This window comes from Sordaria macrospora, chromosome 3 (assembly GCF_033870435.1).
Source record: "Sordaria macrospora chromosome 3, complete sequence".
NCBI classification, from domain to species: domain Eukaryota; kingdom Fungi; phylum Ascomycota; class Sordariomycetes; order Sordariales; family Sordariaceae; genus Sordaria; species Sordaria macrospora.
This window is the reverse complement of record NC_089373.1, coordinates 2,887,570-2,906,792: the sequence shown is the minus strand read 5'-3', so window position 1 is coordinate 2,906,792 and position 19,223 is coordinate 2,887,570. Positions and strand designations below refer to the sequence as shown.

The following is a 19,223-nucleotide window of genomic DNA, read 5'->3' as shown; positions in this document are numbered from 1 at the left end:
AGGGCGCGCCCTTTGATGGCCCACGGGGGCTAGACCCCTTCACGGCAAGGACCATCAGTGGATGCTACAGCGTGCGGGGACAACCTGGAGCTCCCTTCGGTCAAATAGGCCGAGACCATTTTCCCTCGTATTTGTTCCCCGAAAAGTCCCAAAATTTCTGTTCAGGTCATGGACTGGACGACCTGCGTTGAACTTTTGGTCCCTGGATCGTCGCTGCGAGGAATCGTCGACCAACATGCCCCTGCCGTGGGACCGTTCGACTCACGCCGAGGACGGGAGGGTGACCGGCCGATGTGGATTCCACTATGTAAAAGATAAGAGACGGGATCGGGATCCCTTTGCTGATTTGGGGTCTGATCATGTTCATATGATTCACAAAAACTCAAGAGATACCGACACAACCCGCAAGAGAAAAAAGTAGCTCATATAAAGGCTGAATAGGCCTGTTGCGGGTTTTCCTTTTTTATTGGCAACCTCTGTGACATTTCATACTCTCCGTTGATCTCAGACCTGCCTGTCAACATTCACCCACCATGTCCACGATTGTTGTTATTGGGTATGTCTCACTCACCACCCCCGGTATCGGCCATCAATATCAAATCACGAAAAAGACTTCAAGTTACCCGAGACATCACAAACCAGACACACACAATCGTCTGACAACCACTCTTTGTCTGTCCTGATTGCAACCACTAACCCAATGACCTCCTTCTTCACAATAGCGCCGGCGTAAGCGGCCTCACCTGCGCCCTCCAACTAGCCAAGCAGGGAGGAAACACCATCACCGTCGTAGCCAAGCACATGCCCGGCGACTATGACCCGGAATATACCTCCCCCTTCGCGGGCGCCAACGTCCTGCCCATGGCTCTCGAGTACAACCGCTGGGAAGGCGAGACCTGGCCCGTCCTCAAGACCCTCGCCGAGACCGTTCCCGAAGCCGGCATCCATTTCCAGAAATCCGTGCTCTACCGGCGGGCGAAAGACGAAGCGGCCGCCTTCGCGGGTCCCCTCTCCGACGGCCTTTTTCTGCGCAACCCGTGGTTCAAAGACCTAATGCCCGACTACGTCGACTTGCCGGCCTCCGAGTTGCCGGAGGGCATGTCCTCCGCCTCGTCGTTTACTTCGGTCTGCATCAACACGGCTATCTACCTGCCTTGGCTCGTCGGCCAGTGCAGGGCGCGGGGCGTCGTGTTCAAGCGGGCTGTGCTTAAGCACATTTCTGATGCGGAGAAGTTGAGCCACAACGGTCGCAAGCCGGATATTATTATTAATGCTACGGGCTTGTTGAGCTGTCGGTTGGGTGGCGTGATGGACAAGAAAGTCATCCCCGCCAGAGGGCAGGTGGTGGTTGTCCGTAACGAGACCGGAGGAAATATGGTGTGCACGAGCGGGACGGACGATGGGAATGATGATGAGCTGTGCTATATCATGCAAAGAGCGGCGGGCGGAGGGACCATTCTGGGCGGGACTTATATGAAGTGCAACTGGGACGGCGTGCCGGATCCGAATGTTGCGAACAGGATCATGAAGCGCGCCGTGGAGGCGTGTCCGTCGTTGACGGGCGGGAAGGGCATCGAGGCGCTGGATGTGATTAGACATGCCGTGGGACTGAGGCCGTACAGAGAGGGAGGTGTGAGGATCGAGAAGGAGAAGATTGATGGGACGTGGGTGGTGCATAACTATGGACATGGCGGGTGGGGATATCAGGGCAGCTGGGGGTGTGCGTTTAGGGTCCAGGAGTTGGTGGATGAGATTAAGAGCGAGTTAAAGGTTGGATCTAAGCTGTAGAGAAAGACTGTGTTAATTGGAAAATAATGATGCCTTGAAGCTGGGATAGCGACATGATGGGAATTATTTCTTGCTCCTTGTTGGTGACTGTGGCTTTGCGTCTCCGTTGTGAACTTATCATACTTCACAATTCGGAATGTTCATGTTTGGCAAGATCACGTAATCAACTTTTATAGTGGGATCTGTCAGAACAGAAGCGTGAACAGGTGTTACGAGTCCCTATTAGGAGTTGTCAGACTGAGCAGAAGGTTGTGCCTTGTGGAGGTAGTTGTCTGGTTTCGTGAATTCCGTAGATAAACAACTGACTTGTCAGACACACTAAACACATCGCTTCCATTGAGTATTCGTGGAATGGGGTACGAAAAACCACCCGGGAAGACACATCACACTCAATGATGGCCAAAGATTCTAGCGTAGAGAATTCATCAGCATGGCTAATACAACGAGGAGGGTAGATAAGAAACATGGGACACAGGTCACAGTGTGCATCGATGAACAGTCAAAGTTGAAGCAGACAGTCTGATATTTCATGCCAGTATCTACTCTTTTCCATCCAACCACCTATAGACAACCGAGAAGTCTCTGCCCTTGCATCGCTCTTCTGACTCGGCAGTCTCGTACACCTCTGAAGCCTTGTCCGCCAGCACAAGCTTAGCGTCGGCCTCCTTTGCTGCTAGAATGGCCAGCCTCAAGTCCTTGCGCATGAGTCCTATTCCGAAACCACCGGAGTAGTCTCTGTTGGCTGGGGCAGTCTCTACGACGCCGGGCACAGGATTGTTGACTTCACTGGGCCAGCACTTTCCAGTGCTGACATTGATCACGCTGGCGAGCACCTTCGGATCAAGGCCCCATCGGGCACCCAGGTTCATGGCCTCCGCGGTAGCAATATTCTCAATCGCCAGCAGGTAGTTGTTGGCAAGCTTCGCCGCCAAACCCGCTCCCTGAGGACCGCAGTGCAACACCCGCTTGCCCATGCGCTGCAGGACGATCTCAGACCTGGCAACAAGGGACTTGGGCGCACCAAGCATGAACGTCAACGTGCCTGCGGTAGCTCCAACGACACCACCTGACATGGGGGCATCGACGAAGTGACCCTTTCCGTTAGGGAGGGCCTTCTCTACAGCGGCGGCAACCTCACGAGAGGAGGTAGGGTCGATGGTCGAGCAGTCAATGAACAAACGAGGACCAGGTCGGGAAGGTAGGTCCGACTTAAGGATCGACTCGTATGTTGCCTTGACGTGCTGAGGTTCGGGTAGGCATGTTACAACCGTGTCCTATGTCAGAGATTCGAGTCAGTTTTGAGTCGCCTATGACATTGGATGATGACAATAACAGGAATTGTGTGATAGCTTTTCAGAGGATTGGCTTATGTTGTATAACGATAATCACTTCAAAGCCACAGCAAAACGCTGGGCCCAACTTAGAAAAACTCATTGAATTTGGAACAAACTCATCATAAAAGCTTTTGGGGAAAGGGTGTAAAAGTAAAGGGCGAGTGCCACGTACCGCTTCTCTCGACGCATCGGCTGCACTGTCCACCACCTGAACGGAAGCTCCTCCGGCTTGCTGTGCCGACATCTCCTGGGCGAGCTTTTCAGCCGCACCTCGGTTGATGTCATAAATGCGAACAGTATCGCTTGGTGGAAGCTTGGATTGTAGGTTTCTAGCCATTTGGTAGCCCTATAGCCTGAGTTAGCAACCTATCCCTAGTAATAGCAAGGTGCGGGAGACGTACCATCTGGCCTAGGCCAATGAAGGCATAGTTATCCAACCGACGCGCAGTGGACGAGAAAGTCCGGCGCTGAGCAAGCAGCTGCTTGCACAATCGAGTGTTTGGCCTCATTGTGGTCGGTAAAGGGTGCGTATTGTATTTCGACAACGCGATTTGATGATGAACGGTGTGTGAAGAAGCACAACGGTTGAAGGATCGACTAAGCAGTCGTAGTCTTGTTCGGCGGCATAGGTAGACATGTCGACCGATACCAACCAGGCGCACAGATGGTGGTGCAGGCGGACGACAGGAAGGTGGTTGTCGTTACCCGGAGGTCAAGCCGGCCATTGCCGGCTTTGGCCAAGGCCTGGAGCAGCAGGTCATGGGATCGTCAGGCGAAGCCCAATGGAAGCTAACTCGGAAAAGTGAAAGAAGAGGGGTCGAGGGGTAACGGCCGACGCTGCATGAGCGCCGAGGTCGTGTTCCCTTCTGGCAAGTTCCCAATCAAGGGCTGCCAGAACGAAGCCCGCAAAACATCATGGTGATGACGATTGTGGTGTTGAAGCTTGGTGGGAAAGGGAAAAGAAAAAAATCGGGGAAAGGAGAAAAAAAGGAAAAGATATGCAGAAGCGATTAATGGGAAATGACTCGTGCGCATGCAAAATTGGAGCCCGATTGGGGTCTGTTCGCCTACAATGATGAGAGCTTCTTTAAATGCATATCAGCTTTGCACCCCACCTGAGGTTGGCGATAAGCCGATAACGCCTGACAACATTGTAGGTGCCACCATTCCGGTCCAACCTAGTTCGAAGTTTTTATGACGTTGGCTTGTCAATGAAGGGTGCCGTACGACGAGAAACTGACAATATGCTCTTGGGGTTGCACCCGGAGACTCTTACCTCATAGGCGTGCGATGACAAAGAGTAGCTCTACCTGACTTCGAAGACAGCCATCGGGAATCCCTTGCCGGAAAAGATCTGCTTTGTTCCCTATGTGACGAAGTCTAATGGACTCTACTATCTACAAAAGGAGCTTCCCAACCTAGCATGAACTTGGAAGTCTTTTTCCCTTGCTCTTAAACTTTCATTTTTTCACCATCTCAGCGAGAGTATCATGAAGCATTGCCGCCCGCCATTGTGTTCAAAGATTGTATATACCTATGTTGTTCCTACATGGAGAACCAGATTCCATCCAACGACCGGTCCACCTCCATTCAAAGCCATGGCCCTTGATGCCATGGACCCTCAATCATTGATTGACAGGCGTCAGACGCCAAAGTGGGGGGGGGGTATGTGCAACATAAAAAGCAAACCGAAAATGAAACCAACCTTGAATTCAAGAAAATCCTATTTCCGTCCGAGTTCCTGGTGCCCAACCATGCTGCACACCGAAGCTACCCACGAAAGTTCGAGTTGACCCGTGGTTACCCAGATACAAGAGCAAAACGACCATTATCCCTAGTACACAGAAGACTCCTTGAACGAACTCGGCCTGCGTCCCTTATCTCCTCCAATATCGCGTCATGTGCCAACTCGGCTTAAACAGAACAAAGAAATTTGGCGTTTATGTCCCAGACGGGTTTATAGTACGTTGGCAACATACGGCGTGATTATGGGAAGAAGGGCACTGCGCAGAGTTAGCAGACGGTCAATATGTCACTTGGAAAGGAGCAGCACATACCCAAGAGCTCCTACGGCAAACGTGGCGGTGAGGCCGAGGTAGGCGCGCTTCCGGATTCTATCCTTGCGCAGCTCTGCCTCGGTCTTCACCTTCTTTACTTGCCGCGGTTGTTCAGCCTCGGCCTTCTCATCCTTATCAATGCTGATCTCCTCCGCCTTGCGCTTGCCCTTGCTATCGGCCTTCTCTTCTTTGGTAGCCTCAGCATCAGCCTCAGCCTCAACCTCGCCTTCAGTCTTTTCCTCCTCAACATCGGCCTTGGAACCCTCAATAAGGGCAGCCGCGGCCTCAGCATCGGCCTTAACGGCAGCCTCAACCATAGCCTTGGCCTCCTCAATCATCTTCCTTGCCTCCTCCTTCGATGGGGGCTCACCGGCCATTAGAGGCACCTCAAGCTCAACCTTGGTATGCTTGACCTCCTCGCCATCCTTATCCAGCTTGACGTCCTCGTCAATGCGCACCTTAATCTTGGGCTCCTCCTCAATTGGCTCCAGCACAACGGCAGGCTCCCTCTCGACAGACTCCACCTTGAGCTCTGCTTCAGTAGTTTGGATCTTGGTAACTGGAACTGTGTTGATCGGCGTAGAGCTAGGAATCTCGCCATTGATGAGCGTGGGGGCCTGGGAATCGGCGAAGCTGGTGGTGGGAGTCTCCGAGGCAGGGACAGCCGTGGCGGTGGCAGTGGTGATAACCGTGGTGGCAGAAGCTTCAGTGGTAACCTTGCGCTTGGTGTTGCGAGGGGTGGTGCCGCGTTTGCTGCTGGTTGTAGAGTTGGCGGGGCTGGAGGCACGACGACTGCTAGGACGGCTGCGGGTGCTGCGAGTCGTGGGCGGTGTGGGAGCAACAAGAGGAGGAGGCTGGGCGCCGAAGAACTTGGGAGGAGGAGTGATCTGCTTAGGCGCACTGCTGTCGGTGGTTGTGACGGCGATATCTGAGGGATCGAGAAGGGCTCGGATCCAGGGGGTGATTTGGTACTCCTCGGCGAGGATCAAAGCCTGCTCAGGGGGAATCCAGACATTGCCGGCGGTCTCCTCGTGGCTCGTGGTAGGAAGGGACTTGATGTATTTGCGCTCCGCTTCCTCCTCTTCCGTCGACGCATATGGGAAAGTGGCCTTGAACATGCCAGTAGCCGAGATGTAACCATCCTGGCTGCGGCGCATAAGGAAGTAGCTGGGAGGAGAGGACTTGAAGATGCCCGAGACGATACCCTTGGGCAAAGGGGCTCTGAGGTGAGCGTAGTCGAACGCCAGGAGAGACGACGGATCAACCTCAGCGCCCGGAACAGCGGTGACCATGCGAGGGGTCAGTTGAGTCTGCCCCAAGCGGCGACGGCTTGCAAGATCTGTGTCTGTAGTATTGCGCAAAGTCAGTTTGTGCTTCTCGTTTCACGCACTTGTCAACGGTGGCTTACGGGTCGGCACATCCTCGAGCATCAGAGGGTTGCGACGGGCAGGTAGATGCCTAACTACTTGCGCCATGGTGTCGCGGAGAGACTGGCCGGGCAGCTATAGAGATATCGGATTGATATGGGGGGACGGCGATGGCCACAATGGGTGGTTTCCTGCTGGTGTCGTGAATGGGCGAAAGCTTTTGCGCGCAGGTCGCAGAGTGTCCTTTTTGGTTGGGGTGGTCGGTGGGACAACGCAGCCCGAAAAGAGCCAAACGCAAGTAAAATTGCTAGGCAAAGAGATTTTGAGCCAAAGATGATTCTGGCAAAAGTTCTGCTTCAATGGATGCTCCCGTGCGCTGGAGTGGTGGAGAGCACGGCAGAGGATGGGATTGAAGGGTGTGAGGGATGATGACGATCAAGACCGCTCGGGGAGGGAAAAGTGCGGTCGGTCGCGCGCAATCTGGCAGATTGGACTCTGGGGAATCACTGAAGCTAACGGGGAGTGGCAGGATGGGACAAATGATGGGTTGATGGGGGAAACGAGACCGGGGTCAGACCTTCGGTGCAGCAGTGCAGAGGATAGCGCGACGTCGTCTGCTACGGAGGGTTTAGCGTGTCGCGGGATCATGGGACACGGGCCACCTTGGGATTTGATTGTGGGCACGTTTGAGGGCTAGCTTGGGCGGAGAAGGCGGCCACGGCGACTCGAGTGACGGTAATGACGAGACTGACGACCTCTTGGAGTGTTTGTTTGGCGTTGATGGCCCGAGCGTCCAGCAGCATCACTGCACGCAGCATCACTCGCTTCCTCTCTGCGAGCTGAGTGCCCAACAAGCCGATTGGATTCCCAACATCCCCACCAATAAATACCACCAGAAAAAGAGGCGGCCGTCCACATCTCGACGCATCCAGCATCGGTAGCAGCGGTGCAGCAGACAGAAAGCGGAGAGACAAGGTCCACGGATGCGATATGTGAGCAATGTTCCACACGCAGTGACACCTCTTTCACGTCTCTGCTGCAGAGTTGAGTGCTTGCGTTGGTGCCTTTCTCGTGGTTTGGGGGAGCCAAGGACAATGTCACTGCCCGACAAATGGATATCAACCAAGTCAACAACAACACAAGGCCTCTGAGACAGCATTGTGGGAGACACCACAGCCACGTCTGATAAAGGCCGATCTTTGTTGCTGGACTGACGGTCGCCTGTGCTCAGCGGGAGGCAAAGAGGATGGCATCACGACAAGTCAAGGACTGGCCATACCTATCTGGTGATACACTCTGAACTTGTCACCCGTCATCCCGTCCAGGAACCCGTCGACCCGTCAATCTGGGGTAGCCAAGACCTTTGCACCACCAAAACCTCCATCCTCACCAGCGATCACCACGCAGATGTGTCCCCCAAGTGATTCACGCCGGGATGCTACTGTATAAACGGCCTGCCTCATGTTGGATCAAGCTCCATTCTGTGCTAACATATGTGAGACAAGCCGCAGATAACGGATCTCACCCGCCCGAAGGAAATGAACAGACCAGAAGGCTGAAGGGCGGTGATTCCGCACACTACCTATAAATCAAAATAACCGGAGGGCTGGCCGTTCCGTGATCTGACATGCCGGGACTCAACGGTGAAGAAAGTCCCCCGTATCTCGAGCGGACGGGTCCCTGGCGGGGAAGAAGGAGCGGTGAACGACTCAACCCCAATGATCGGAATCGGCCCTCTCATGTCTTGGCACCGTGGCTCACCACCATCGCTAACCGTATCTCTAAGCTCTGAACCCCCTTTTTTTTCCCTCCCCCGGGGCGGTGACAACAGAGACACTTGTTGTCCGGCTGGTGACCACATCGCCAGTTTCATGAAACCATTCGACTTGTCGGAAGCTCATCAGATCATCGCCGTAGCTTGAACACTAATCCACCCGGTAGGTCCTATTGTGCCGTAGTCTCGAAGAGAGAAGTAGGTGAGCGTGAGTGAGATCCCGCAATCGAAGTCAACAAAGGCCCGTGTGTGGTTCACAACATCAAGGGGCAATGCAGTCAGGAGGCACAGGCTCCCAAGGAAACATCAACAACAGCCCCATGAATGAGGGGATTCCAGACTTGATACATATGCTCTGCACGCGGAAACCAGGAAGGACAAATCTCTCGAGGTCTCTCGAGGTCGACAGCGTTCCAGACGGCTCATGGTTATCCAATGATGGGTCTGTCTTGGTGTTGCCCACGCATCGAGACCCCGAATCGCAGATGCAGCTCTCCCCCTGGCCCCACCAGCTTTAACAGCTGTGGCCAAAGAGAATGGAAGGCAAAGAGGTGCTGCCAGACGAGTGCCAGTGAGCCCCTCCATTCAGATTGCTGCCACTCAGTTCCATCTGTCACTCTTCAGTGAGTTGACTCTTTTTGGGCTCAGCCCCTCTCAAAGGAGTGGTTCCTGGCGACTCGGAGTGGACGACGGTGGACTTTGGTGGACAATCTGGAACTGTGTGGGTGTCGATTGGGTGTGCACAGTGTTCCCGTTGCCCAAATAAATAAGCTCCGGCCTTTGTTCGTCACCCCTCCAAAACCTTCAATCAGATCGGCGCCGTAAATGCTATCATAGCTTCGACTTCTTCTCTTCTCTTCTTCCGTCCAGTCTTTCTTGACACTTTATCGCAACTTTATATTGTTCATACCCCGATTGACACTCCCAAATACCAACACCATTTACCTTAATCGACAACCACATACCCCCAATAATTCACAATGGCCGGCGGACATGACGAAGATCTGATGCCCGAGGACAACTCGGGCTACAAGCTCTCTCAGCCCAAGCAGTCCTTGGCTGAGTACCAGAAGATGGGTATGTTCCAACCTTTGTCTTGACTTTTTTTCTTTTGGTTTTCAGCATCGGATGCATCTTTTTTCACCCGCATCTTCTTTGCGGCATCGTGCGGATCGTGGGATTTGGGAAAAGGGGAAATGCGGGTGCGGTGACGACATGATGGTTACCCCTTTCACCGCCAACGATTACGGCGCAAGGACTACGACAACGCCTTGCAATATCATGACTTCTCATGTCAAAACTTCGATCACGGCCATTATGACCGCAAAAGAAGGCTCACCATTTCTTCTAACGGCGGCCATCACTGGCTTTCTTGACCGCCAAATCAAGAGTCGCGAGGTCGTCGCAGATGTTCACAACTCCCACCAGGACATGCCCCTGATTTGAAGATGAGAGGGCGAGATGCTATCACCAAATGGCCATCTGCGAGACCGGAAGACCACGGCACCGTCACATCCTCCATCCCACGGACTGCGATCCTTAGACTATACCCAACCGCAACCCCGTGGCTACACATATATACACCAAGAGAAAAGCATACAAACATGAAAAAGAACCACAATGACTAACCCCCACTCTCCTAGACGAAAACGACGAGTCCCTCAAGCGCTACAAGGAGTCCCTCGGCCTCGGCGGCGGCACCGACCTGTCCGACCCCAACGACCCGCGCGTGTGCATCATTCACTCGCTCTCCATGGAGTCTCCCGGGCGCGATCCCGTCGTGATCGACCTTTCCACTCCCGGGTCGCTGGAGGACCTCAAGAAGAAGCCCTTCACCATCAAGGAGGGAGCCAAGTTCACCATGAAGGCGCAGTTCAAGGTACAGCACGAGATTCTTTCGGGTCTTCACTACGTCCAGACCGTGAAGCGCGGCAAGATCAGGATCCCCGGTGGCAAGACGAGCGAGATGATTGGCAGCTATGCGCCCAATACGGATAAGAATCCTATTTATACCAAGACTTGTGAGTTTTCCTTTGCTGCTTCTTTCTGACCGGACTTGTCGTCGTGAAGACCCGGAAAAGCTGACTTGAGGTTTGTTCCAAAACACAGTCGCCGAGGAGGAGGCCCCCTCTGGTATGCTCGCCCGCGGTAACTACAATGCCGTCTCTCGCTTCGTCGACGACGATGGCAAGACCCATCTCGAGTTCGAGTGGAGCTTCGACATTGCCAAGGATTGGTAAATTATTGCATCTTCCGTCGTCGTCGTCGTCGTCATCATCGTCATCATGATCGCCATCTCTCGTCCTCCTCGCTTTCTAGCTAGCCGGTCCTGCTAGTCAATCCCCCCATCGAAAACACACGCACACAAACGCACATATGCCTTCACTATGGGCATACCGTGATGGTCGTTTCCGGTAGGGGGAAGGGGCAAAGGAACGCGTATGGCGGTTCAAGAGCGAGCTCGAAAAGAGGATCATGACGGGATAATCATCGCTTAAGGAAGAAAGAAGACACAACGCGCGTCGACTACTTACTAACTACACTATTGAAGTCGTCTCTGTCTGCGTGATGAAGAGGCAAGGAGAGGAGACAACTGCACTACCGAAACTTGCAAGGGAAAGGGAAGGTAGAAACGGTTACACATGGGGGAATTGGCTGGGCGCGATCGGATGGAACAGAATAGGAGCCACTGGATGGTTGTCGGTGTGGTTTAGGGTACACACCACCACACACCCCCTTTCTGGGCAGGAGGGAAGAGGGAGAAAACTTCCTATATCTATCTACATACATATACATTTTTATCTTAGTAGTATAACGACACATATCTCTCACGTCTGGTACGAAGATCTGGATGATCGGAAGCTTGATAGTGCGTTATCAGAGAAACGCTTCTCGTGATGGACTTGTCTGAATGTTTGGTTGGTTTGTATACTTTCCAAAAGCTGAACGTCCAAGTTCCATTCGTGCCCGCTTGCTTGTAATCTATGACATTGTGATCGCTAGTGTGGGTATATGCAGTGTAGGTATTCGTACACTTCAATGCAAACAAGGTTCAAACCAAGACCACTATATCCTCCTGATTCCCTAATCACCCTTCTCTTGTTCGACTACAAAAAGTAATCAGGCAAAGCCCCTCCCTCCGCCGACTTGTCCTGATTCATCTGCTGGTCCTTAACGGCGTCGTTCTCAGGGGCAGCCGCAAACACGTTGAAGTAGCGCTCTCCGGTATCGCTGACCTCCAGCACGCTAGCCATGTTTCCGCACCGGTAGCAGTAGTTGGGCGCACTCCATACCGTGCTCAGACGGTCGTCGAACAGCACCTGATACCCTTCCTGGCAGAGCTGGTGGGCGCGCAGGATGTGGTTCATGTTGTTCACCGCCAGGAACTTCTTGACCACCTGCGCGCCGAAGGTGTAGCCGGCGCCGCGAGGTGATAAACTGAACTCGTCGCGGTCGGGATCGGGATCGGACCATACTAGGTCGGCCATGGGGCCTTCGTGGGGGATCTCGCGGAAGCGGTCGATTACTTTGATTTGGTCGATGGAGTGGATGGAGGGGGAGAGACCTGTTATGTAGAAGGGTAGTTAGCAACCCAACCATGCTTGTATTTCCGGCGCTTCAGAGAGGGAGGGAGGGAGGTTCTCACCTCCGTGTACACAGAATATTTGGTCGTTGATGACGACACTTAATGTGAGAAAGTCGAACATGTCGGTAAAGTAGTGCCAGACATTGGCATTGCCGTACTTGCGCGAACATTCGGTATAGAAGCCGTAAGACTGCGTTACGCCGCGGGACTCGTGGTTCCCTCGAATCAAATGGATGCGGTTGGGGTACCGTAGTTTCAAACAGACAAGAAGCGAAATCGTTTCAACGCTGAACATGCCTCGGTCAACATAGTCGCCTATTGTGTTCCCCCCAAGGTTAGCCGTGTGTTTTGTCGTTCCAGCAGCAAGCAAGCAAGCACATGGGGGCGCGCTGCCCGCGGCCGCTTCCACCACCACCACCCCCATGAAGAAGATCACCACCAACCTAGAAACAGATAATTTGTGTCTGGAGGATAACCGCCGATTTTGAATATCTCTATAAGATCGTAGAACTGGCCGTGGATGTCGCCAACAACGGTAACGGGGGCCTTGACATGCACAACATTACTCTCACGCATCAGCAGCTCTTTTGTTTTGGCGCATATCGCTTCGATAACCGATTCTGCGAGTAGTTCCTTGTTTTTGAGGCGCGAGATGCACTCGTCGAGGTCGACCGAAGCTATACCGTGTGTCACATGTCAGTGTCTGTCATAATCGTTTCGTTGTCGATGTATGTTTGGGGGTATATCGGCGTCTTTCTTTTGGCGGGGCGCGGGAAGGGTATGAGGGGATTGGCCCTGTCCTTTGTTCTCGACATTGGCGGCGCAAAGGGTGTGCGATGAACCCAACTTACGAGGAAGGCCAGGCATGGCGGGCAGAGAGACGATGCTCGCCTAGTAAGATTAAAGCGACGGCGCCAGAAACACAACTCGGACGAGTTTGTAGTTTGGTAGTGACGTGTCGACAGGCTCAGCAATCACGGGTTGCGGTAAAGGCTGGTGCTTCTCCCAGCTCGAGCGATGTCTTTAGTGGTGGTTGGATGGATGCGAACCAACATGTTCGGAGAAATGGGTTTGTCACATCGAACGGGGCGAAAGAGCTTCAGCAGACGACGAAGTGCAGTCCTCCAAAGTCACTTGGTGGTGGACAACTTTGCGAAAAGTGTTGAAAGGTGGAAAGAAACGTTGCTAGTATACAGATTGTGGGAGAGCAGTCGCAAGTGGCCTAGCAGAAATGATGCATTCGTGGTTGGGCGGGACCGCCATTGGGGATACTTACTTGGTGGAAATGGAGGCGATGTCGGTTTGTTGAGTGGTCATGCTTGGTGCTGAAGCCTTCTTCCTCGCGAACTGAAGGAGGCCCGACGCGCTGCACTTTCTGCCTGCAGTGAAGGTGCCTGCCCCTGGGCAGCTGCTGCTGAGAGGGTGACGTGCCCTCCATCCAGCTGCCCCTGCATTGTTGACAGGGCAGGGGCAGTGAGGACACTGACAGCTGAGAAACCATCCGTCATGGTGAAGGCCCGTGCGTGTGGCAGCCCGTCCCAGCGGCCCACCCAGTCCTTGAAATCCCTCCATCACTCACGGCCTCACACGTGCCGGAAGGCTGGACTGGCGAGGACTGGGTGCTTGTGCCCCACTTGGTAATCGGTTCATACAAAAGCCAGCGGTCTCCCTCCTCTCTTTCCACTTGACCCTCGCAAATTCCTTTCCCTGTTCCTCTCTCGCATCTCTGTTGCTCTGCTGCATCACGGCCACTTCATGACAGACATCTCGGCGAGCACATCCTCGTCCCCCTCGACAGTGTCAGCGGACACATTGGTTTGATTCGGCGCTCTCCAGCCACCAGTCCAGGTTTTTCCAGTCCATCATGTTATCTTTGATGGCTTCTTTTGCTTTGTCTGTTCATTCTGTCGATTGATTGCTGGCCAGATTCTCAGGACCAAGACCCCGAAGTTCAGTGTTGCTCTCTGGAGCCGTGTCTAGGCTTCTACTGCCTAAGTCACGGCGTTGTTTCTGTCCTTCCTGGTGTCGCTTCGGTTGGGCTGAGTCCACGGTCATTTCTTTTCTCTGCTTCATCTGCCTGTCCTCCACCGGCGTTCAAACTTGAAGCCTACCGATCCCAGGAGCGGACTGCCTCGGATTGCAGTCCCAGGAGTCATGAGGTATTTCATCGACGAAGTATATGGCCTCTTGGAGGAAGGCCATTCGGGGTCTTGCCGTCCACCCAGACAGCTGACGACGGGATGGTTTATGGGAATCTTGGCAGGACATATTGCGCGATACCATCGCGACCTGTCTTTGCCATGTCCTCTGGGGCGTTGTCAAGGACTCAGTTGAAGGCTTTTGATGCAGTTATCTTATGAGGTTTATCACAGTCAACGTTGACAACCCCTATCTCGGACCAGCTTCTCAGGAACCGCGGAGATGAGGGACGGGAGGGTCAAAGGTAACACATCTCATTTCCTCATTCTAGCCGTCAGATTTGGTCTCTTGTCATTCATGTCTGTTATATGGCCTTCATTAAGGACAATGCGTTGCCTTACTCGATAGATGGCCAGCCCTGTGTTTCATTTCTTTTCGCAGGCATAGTCCTGTTCTCTATACTTTTAGTTCTTTAGAACATTTGATATCAATCTTTCAAACCAAATCATGAAAGCAGAAGGAGCCAACAACATCAAGCATATCAAAGCGATGAGACGCAAACGCAGCTTGCCGAGTCCGAGCCGACGGTCCAGACCCCAAATTCCCGATTCAGTAAGGGGCTGCTGCTCACGTGATTGGTGCGTGTCAGCCCCCGCTCTCCTGCGGCCAGAGGGGTGGCGGCTGAACTTCTGACGGCGCTCTTCCACCTCCAAAAATACGACTTGGGATCAGAAGTCAGTAGGGCAAGTCAGCTGGATCGCACCCTCACAAGAGTCGAGCCACAACAGATTCCACAACACCACAACCACACCTCACTGCAGCGACTCGCCGGCTACAGGCCACCCATCGCAGCCTTGCCTCTAGACTTTTCTTTGCATTCTGATCTTCAATCCAGCATTTGTTGATGCCGCGGCATTGTTAGCTTGGGCATCTTAGGCGGCTTTCCTCGACACACTACAAAGAGTGACTGCCACAGCAGAGCCAGCATCCCCAGATCAATCAGTGTCCCGCCGCCAGTCAATCGGATTGTGTGGCACAGACGCGCGACTGAAAGCATAACGTCCGCCTCGATATACATCCCATCGCTCTCGAGGCCCGTTGATATACATGTTCAAAAAGGTCGCGACAATCCCAGTGCTCACATCCGCTTCTGCTCGCTGTCCGAAACCCTCTCCTTGCTTTCCCGGTGGTCGCTCGCCAGGCTAATGTCCTCGCAGCGAACCTGATCCATCATAGGCATATTCGCCCATCCATTAGCGAAGCTACCTACAAGCCATCATCGCCGTCCACTTCAAGTCTTCTCTATACTTGCACGGGACTACAAGGCTACTCCTGATACCTGCCTACTTTATTAAGCAGTTCTACGCAGCTTGACTGGCACTTCTCTTCGTCTCAGGCCATCGTCGGGTATTCCTCATTCTATCTTTCTTCATTCCAGTGATTCAACCACTGCAGCATCCCATTATCTATCTCCCTGTTCACCCCCGGTCAACGGATATATAATATGTCTTCCACCGTGGCGGTTAACTCCGCTCCGGGACAGTCCTCCTCCCAACAAGAACCAATATGTTATAACTGTGGTACACGGGGCCATTGGGTCATCGCCTGTCCAGAGCCCACGAGGGATGTGCCTGTGTGAGTAATCTTGGATCCCTTTTTGCCCCTCTGTCTTTGTAACCAAAGGGCATACATTGGCTACACCTTGTGACTAACAGTCCTTCCAGCGGGCTTCTACGATGGCAGTCTCAACACCAGGAACAACAAGGTCACTCGTCGGATCGCAATAGTTCATCCCATGACAAGAAGGGGCCTGTTGTCACCCGGTATCCCTTGCCTCCTAGCCAAGGCCCTACTATAACAAGGTACGGTCCGCCGCAACCACCGGCCTATCCTCCTGGTGCACCACCACCTCCGCCGCCGCCACCGTCGATCCAGGCTTATCCTCCGGCCTCTTTCCCACCGCCGCCACCACCAACGTATTCCGGGAGTTACCCGCCCCCGCCCCCGACTGTATACGGCCAGTTCCCGCCGGCGGCAACGCCGCCCCCGTCGCAGTACGCACCGCAGCCTCCTTATGGACAGCCACAATATCATCCTCCGTATCCGCCATCCAACTACTACCCGAACGGCGTCCCTCCTCCCCCGCCTGGGGCTTATCCTCCGCAACCTTATTCTCAACCAGGACCTCCGCTTCCCGTGCCGCCGCCTGTACCACCTCCCTATCCTACTAGCTACGGTGTGCCGCCGCAGCCGGAATACCATTACTCACCAGGTCAAAACCCACCATATCCTCCTCCTACCGGGTGGGCTCCGCCGCCATTTGCTCCTCCCCACTTACCACCTCCCCCTCAATCCAATTCTGGAGTGAACAAGCATCGTGGCAAGAGACAGAATCAAGGCCCGAAGCATTCGAATGCACCAGGAGACAGACATGACAGGCACAACAGAGACGAAGCAAGCGACCGAGTCGACAGGTTTGAGCGCCATGAGAGGCATGATAGGCCGGGCAGGTTTGACAAGCGTGATCGAGATGACGGTTACGAAAAAGGCGAGCGGTTTGACAGGAACGATCGCTTTGAGCGAAATGATAGGAACCAAAGGCCTGAAAGGCACGAACGACCTGCGAGGTTCGAGAGATCGGAGAGAAACGACAGGAATGACAAGCGTCGAAATGTGAATGATTCAGAGGACCGACCCGCACCTGGACGACAAGAACGCCGAAAGGAGCCACGAACAGCCCAGCCTGAGCGAATACCCAAGGGGCCAGACTCCAAGAAAGCAGTCCCCGAGCCCAAGGAGGATGTAGGAAATGGTGAATGGGATCCCGCATCTGAAAAGGATTTGCTGCGTATCTTTCTCCAGACTGACTCTAAGCCGGCGGATCCGGTCGGAATTCCTCTGCCGGCGACTTATACGGATGATCCCACGATTCCACCGGCATACAACTCCAAATGCCTGAAGTCTCTTTACTTCAACGATCAGAACGAAAAAGAGTTCGCATTCTCAATCCGGGAGACATCAGCCTGGTCTGCTCTCAAGCTAGACCCTGTATTCAAATTCTATCCGGGGATGATCAGGAAGCGTATCGGCGATCATGAATACACGACGCATATCGTTTCTGCGCCTCCTCACCCAGAAGCGAAGTTGAAGCTTCCACCGAAATTCACAATCTCTCAGAACCAAGGAAAAGAGACCCCGGAAATTGATCGATACCGCCCACGACTTAACCAGCACCGGGATTTCTCGCCCAGGCATCCCGCACCTCGCGATCTACCACCGTCGGCAGTTGATAGAGGACACCGAGGTTACCAGCAACCCTCGAAGCGCCCTCTGGATGACTCCTATGACAGACGCGATCGAGACCCTAGGGATGCAAAGCGGCCCAGACAGAGTCTACCTCCGCGGGATACTCCTGACCGCGGTCACGGTCGCGACACCTGCCCACCACCACCACCACCTCGTAGGCCCTCCCCGAGCCCAAGGTATAATCTCAGTGCCGATCCCTGGTCACCACAGGCTGGTGAGACGAAGGCCCCATCAACCGACCACCGCTACAATAGGGACTCCTATTACGATAACAGGTCCTCGTCACCCAGGGAAGACAGAGACAATGAGAGAGGGAGAGAGCGACCGTCTCAGTATGCAGACATGCGCCACGACAGCGGCTACCACAGCAGTCGAAGCCGCTCGCAGGAGCGCAAGCCTCGCACATCCTCCTACCGCGATGACTACAGGGACCGGGACCGGGACAGGGACAACCGACCGCTCTCGGGGCCATACCAACAGAGGAAACGGACTCGGTCTCGCAGCCGCAGCCGTAGTCCGGCTTCGTCTTATCTCTCGCCAGCAAGAAGCACTGCTAAGCGCAGCCGGTCTTTCAGTCGCGGTCGTAGCCTGACACGCAGCCACAGTCGCAGTCGCAGCAGAAGCGACCGCAGCGAGTCCCCACTCACGGCGCTGGATAAGGAATTGCTGGGGTTGACTGACGAGCCTAATGAGCCTGTGAGGACAAAAGTGGCTCCCAGGAAGGTGGCGCCGAGGGTTAAGGTTGCTGCGGCTTTTGGGTGAGTTGAGATCCCTTGTTTTCAATCCTGTGTGAAAAAGTGCTAACGTCTTTTCTAGTCGCCGTTGGTAGTATCCATCCACAATTTGCTCTTGTTCTCGACACTCTGAAGCGTGGGACCACGCCATTCAGTCCGACATGTCCCGGCGTTGTGATTGTATCTTCTGCAGTATGTGATGGTGTTAACATTGGGGCTCATTGCTGCCTGGCGTTTTCTTTTTATATGGAGTTTATGTTGCGTCTTACAGAAAGTGGGTGGGCGGGTTTTGTGGGAGTTATACGGAGTGATAACCTTGAGTTCCTCGGAGCGGAGTTCGTGCAATACATGATCAAAAACTGTTTTTTTGCTTCTTTCTTAATATAATATTTCGTCTGCTGAGCGCAGATGTAAACCATTTTTCGGGTATTTCCTGTCTTGCCCTATAATCGTCAGCTGTGGTGTCTGGATACAGTTCCTCATAGACCAGAGTGCTATTTCACCATCGACAAGAGAATATACACAGTAGTAGTTTTCAACTGAAGTTAGAGAAGGAAAGAGCTTCCATGCCACCCGTCTTCTCCCGAACCATCATCTGTCCGGTTTATTTATCGATAAGCAGATGCGACCTTTGCAGGTTGACGCAGGAAGAAAGGAACGAGCTCCCCACGGTTTCATTCCTGGCCTTCAAGTTTTGAGGAAAAAACGTCTCCCTATTCATGTAGAGATACGGACCATGTTCGGAAAGAACATACAAGACGGATTAGGAGAAAAACCTACCCTTGCTGAACCCACATAATTCTCAGCGTACAGACCACAACCCGCATAATAGAACATTACCCTTTAGTCAAATTTGGATGCAATGTAATTAGTGGGAGACTTCAGGTTCTATTATGCAACGAGACGTCTCTATCTGGTCCGTGGCGTTGACCTCCTGCAATTGGATGCTGTCGCGAACCTACCTAAGCAAGTGCTCATCTTCGTTACTTATCGGTAACTAAGCCGGCAAGATATGGATCATCAAGTGGAAGGAACGGAAAAGAAAGGAAGACGAAAGGAAGGAAGGAAACAGCTTCCACGACACATCCTTCTCCAAAACAAGAAGGAACGAACGTCCGACAGACTTAAGTTGAGCTCC

General features: G+C 53.5%; 6 protein-coding genes across 6 annotated transcripts; 3 read left to right on the top strand and 3 right to left on the bottom strand.

The window, feature by feature from the left end:
- The first annotated feature begins 392 nt into the window (after positions 1–392).
- On the top strand, positions 393–1,828 carry SMAC4_04682 (uncharacterized protein). Its single transcript, XM_003346461.2, has 2 exons — positions 393–556; positions 723–1,828. Exons 1-2 carry the CDS (start codon positions 534–536, stop codon positions 1,786–1,788), a joined length of 1,089 nt encoding a protein of 362 aa, XP_003346509.1. The 5' UTR covers positions 393–533; the 3' UTR covers positions 1,789–1,828.
- Positions 1,829–2,296: 468 nt separating this feature from the next.
- On the bottom strand, positions 2,297–3,718 carry SMAC4_04681 (uncharacterized protein). The gene is made up of 3 exons (XM_003346460.2): positions 3,524–3,718; positions 3,295–3,468; positions 2,297–3,062 (listed from the first exon to the last, which is right to left on the bottom strand). Exons 1-3 carry the CDS (start codon positions 3,629–3,631, stop codon positions 2,328–2,330), a joined length of 1,017 nt encoding a protein of 338 aa, XP_003346508.1. The 5' UTR covers positions 3,632–3,718; the 3' UTR covers positions 2,297–2,327.
- Positions 3,719–4,467: 749 nt separating this feature from the next.
- SMAC4_04680 (uncharacterized protein) lies at positions 4,468–6,945 on the bottom strand. The gene is made up of 3 exons (XM_003346459.2): positions 6,588–6,945; positions 5,180–6,524; positions 4,468–5,125 (listed from the first exon to the last, which is right to left on the bottom strand). The coding sequence occupies exons 1-3, from the start codon at positions 6,652–6,654 to the stop codon at positions 5,080–5,082; spliced, it is 1,458 nt and encodes a 485-aa protein (XP_003346507.1). The 5' UTR covers positions 6,655–6,945; the 3' UTR covers positions 4,468–5,079.
- A 2,195-nt stretch (positions 6,946–9,140) lies between these two features.
- SMAC4_04679 (uncharacterized protein) lies at positions 9,141–11,148 on the top strand. The gene is made up of 3 exons (XM_003346458.2): positions 9,141–9,397; positions 9,964–10,341; positions 10,430–11,148. Exons 1-3 carry the CDS (start codon positions 9,301–9,303, stop codon positions 10,558–10,560), a joined length of 606 nt encoding a protein of 201 aa, XP_003346506.1. The 5' UTR covers positions 9,141–9,300; the 3' UTR covers positions 10,561–11,148.
- Positions 11,149–11,276: 128 nt separating this feature from the next.
- Positions 11,277–13,213, bottom strand: SMAC4_04678 (uncharacterized protein). The gene is made up of 4 exons (XM_003346457.2): positions 12,758–13,213; positions 12,350–12,583; positions 11,967–12,221; positions 11,277–11,885 (listed from the first exon to the last, which is right to left on the bottom strand). Exons 1-4 carry the CDS (start codon positions 12,771–12,773, stop codon positions 11,428–11,430), a joined length of 963 nt encoding a protein of 320 aa, XP_003346505.1. The 5' UTR covers positions 12,774–13,213; the 3' UTR covers positions 11,277–11,427.
- Positions 13,214–14,657: 1,444 nt separating this feature from the next.
- Positions 14,658–18,605, top strand: SMAC4_04677 (uncharacterized protein). Its single transcript, XM_066090158.1, has 3 exons — positions 14,658–15,680; positions 15,770–18,109; positions 18,168–18,605. The coding sequence occupies exons 1-3, from the start codon at positions 15,550–15,552 to the stop codon at positions 18,178–18,180; spliced, it is 2,484 nt and encodes an 827-aa protein (XP_065946511.1). The 5' UTR covers positions 14,658–15,549; the 3' UTR covers positions 18,181–18,605.
- Positions 18,606–19,223: the final 618 nt, after the last annotated feature.

Excerpts from the sequence above, each read along its gene's own strand:
- SMAC4_04682 (XM_003346461.2), top strand. The coding sequence starts at position 534 with ATGTCCACGATTGTTGTTATTGG. Across the intron at positions 557-722 it reads TCCACGATTGTTGTTATTGG|CGCCGGCGTAAGCGGCCTCA; the intron begins GTATGTCTCACT and ends TCTTCACAATAG.
- SMAC4_04681 (XM_003346460.2), bottom strand. The coding sequence starts at position 3,631 with ATGAGGCCAAACACTCGATTGTGCAAGCAGCTGCTTGCTCAGCGCCGG. Across the intron at positions 3,469-3,523 it reads TCATTGGCCTAGGCCAGATG|GGCTACCAAATGGCTAGAAA; the intron begins GTACGTCTCCCG and ends CTCAGGCTATAG. Across the intron at positions 3,063-3,294 it reads CCGATGCGTCGAGAGAAGCG|GACACGGTTGTAACATGCCT; the intron begins GTACGTGGCACT and ends TCTCTGACATAG.
- SMAC4_04680 (XM_003346459.2), bottom strand. The coding sequence starts at position 6,654 with ATGGCGCAAGTAGTTAGGCATCTACCTGCCCGTCGCAACCCTCTGATG. Across the intron at positions 6,525-6,587 it reads GCTCGAGGATGTGCCGACCC|ACACAGATCTTGCAAGCCGT; the intron begins GTAAGCCACCGT and ends GCAATACTACAG. Across the intron at positions 5,126-5,179 it reads TTTGCCGTAGGAGCTCTTGG|TGCCCTTCTTCCCATAATCA; the intron begins GTATGTGCTGCT and ends AACTCTGCGCAG.
- SMAC4_04679 (XM_003346458.2), top strand. The coding sequence starts at position 9,301 with ATGGCCGGCGGACATGACGAAGATCTGATGCCCGAGGACAACTCGGGC. Across the intron at positions 9,398-9,963 it reads GGCTGAGTACCAGAAGATGG|ACGAAAACGACGAGTCCCTC; the intron begins GTATGTTCCAAC and ends CCACTCTCCTAG. Across the intron at positions 10,342-10,429 it reads TCCTATTTATACCAAGACTT|TCGCCGAGGAGGAGGCCCCC; the intron begins GTGAGTTTTCCT and ends TCCAAAACACAG.
- SMAC4_04678 (XM_003346457.2), bottom strand. Across the intron at positions 12,222-12,349 it reads CACAAATTATCTGTTTCTAG|GCGACTATGTTGACCGAGGC; the intron begins GTTGGTGGTGAT and ends GGAACACAATAG. Across the intron at positions 11,886-11,966 it reads AATATTCTGTGTACACGGAG|GTCTCTCCCCCTCCATCCAC; the intron begins GTGAGAACCTCC and ends TCTACATAACAG.
- SMAC4_04677 (XM_066090158.1), top strand. The coding sequence starts at position 15,550 with ATGTCTTCCACCGTGGCGGTTAACTCCGCTCCGGGACAGTCCTCCTCC. Across the intron at positions 15,681-15,769 it reads CCCACGAGGGATGTGCCTGT|CGGGCTTCTACGATGGCAGT; the intron begins GTGAGTAATCTT and ends CAGTCCTTCCAG.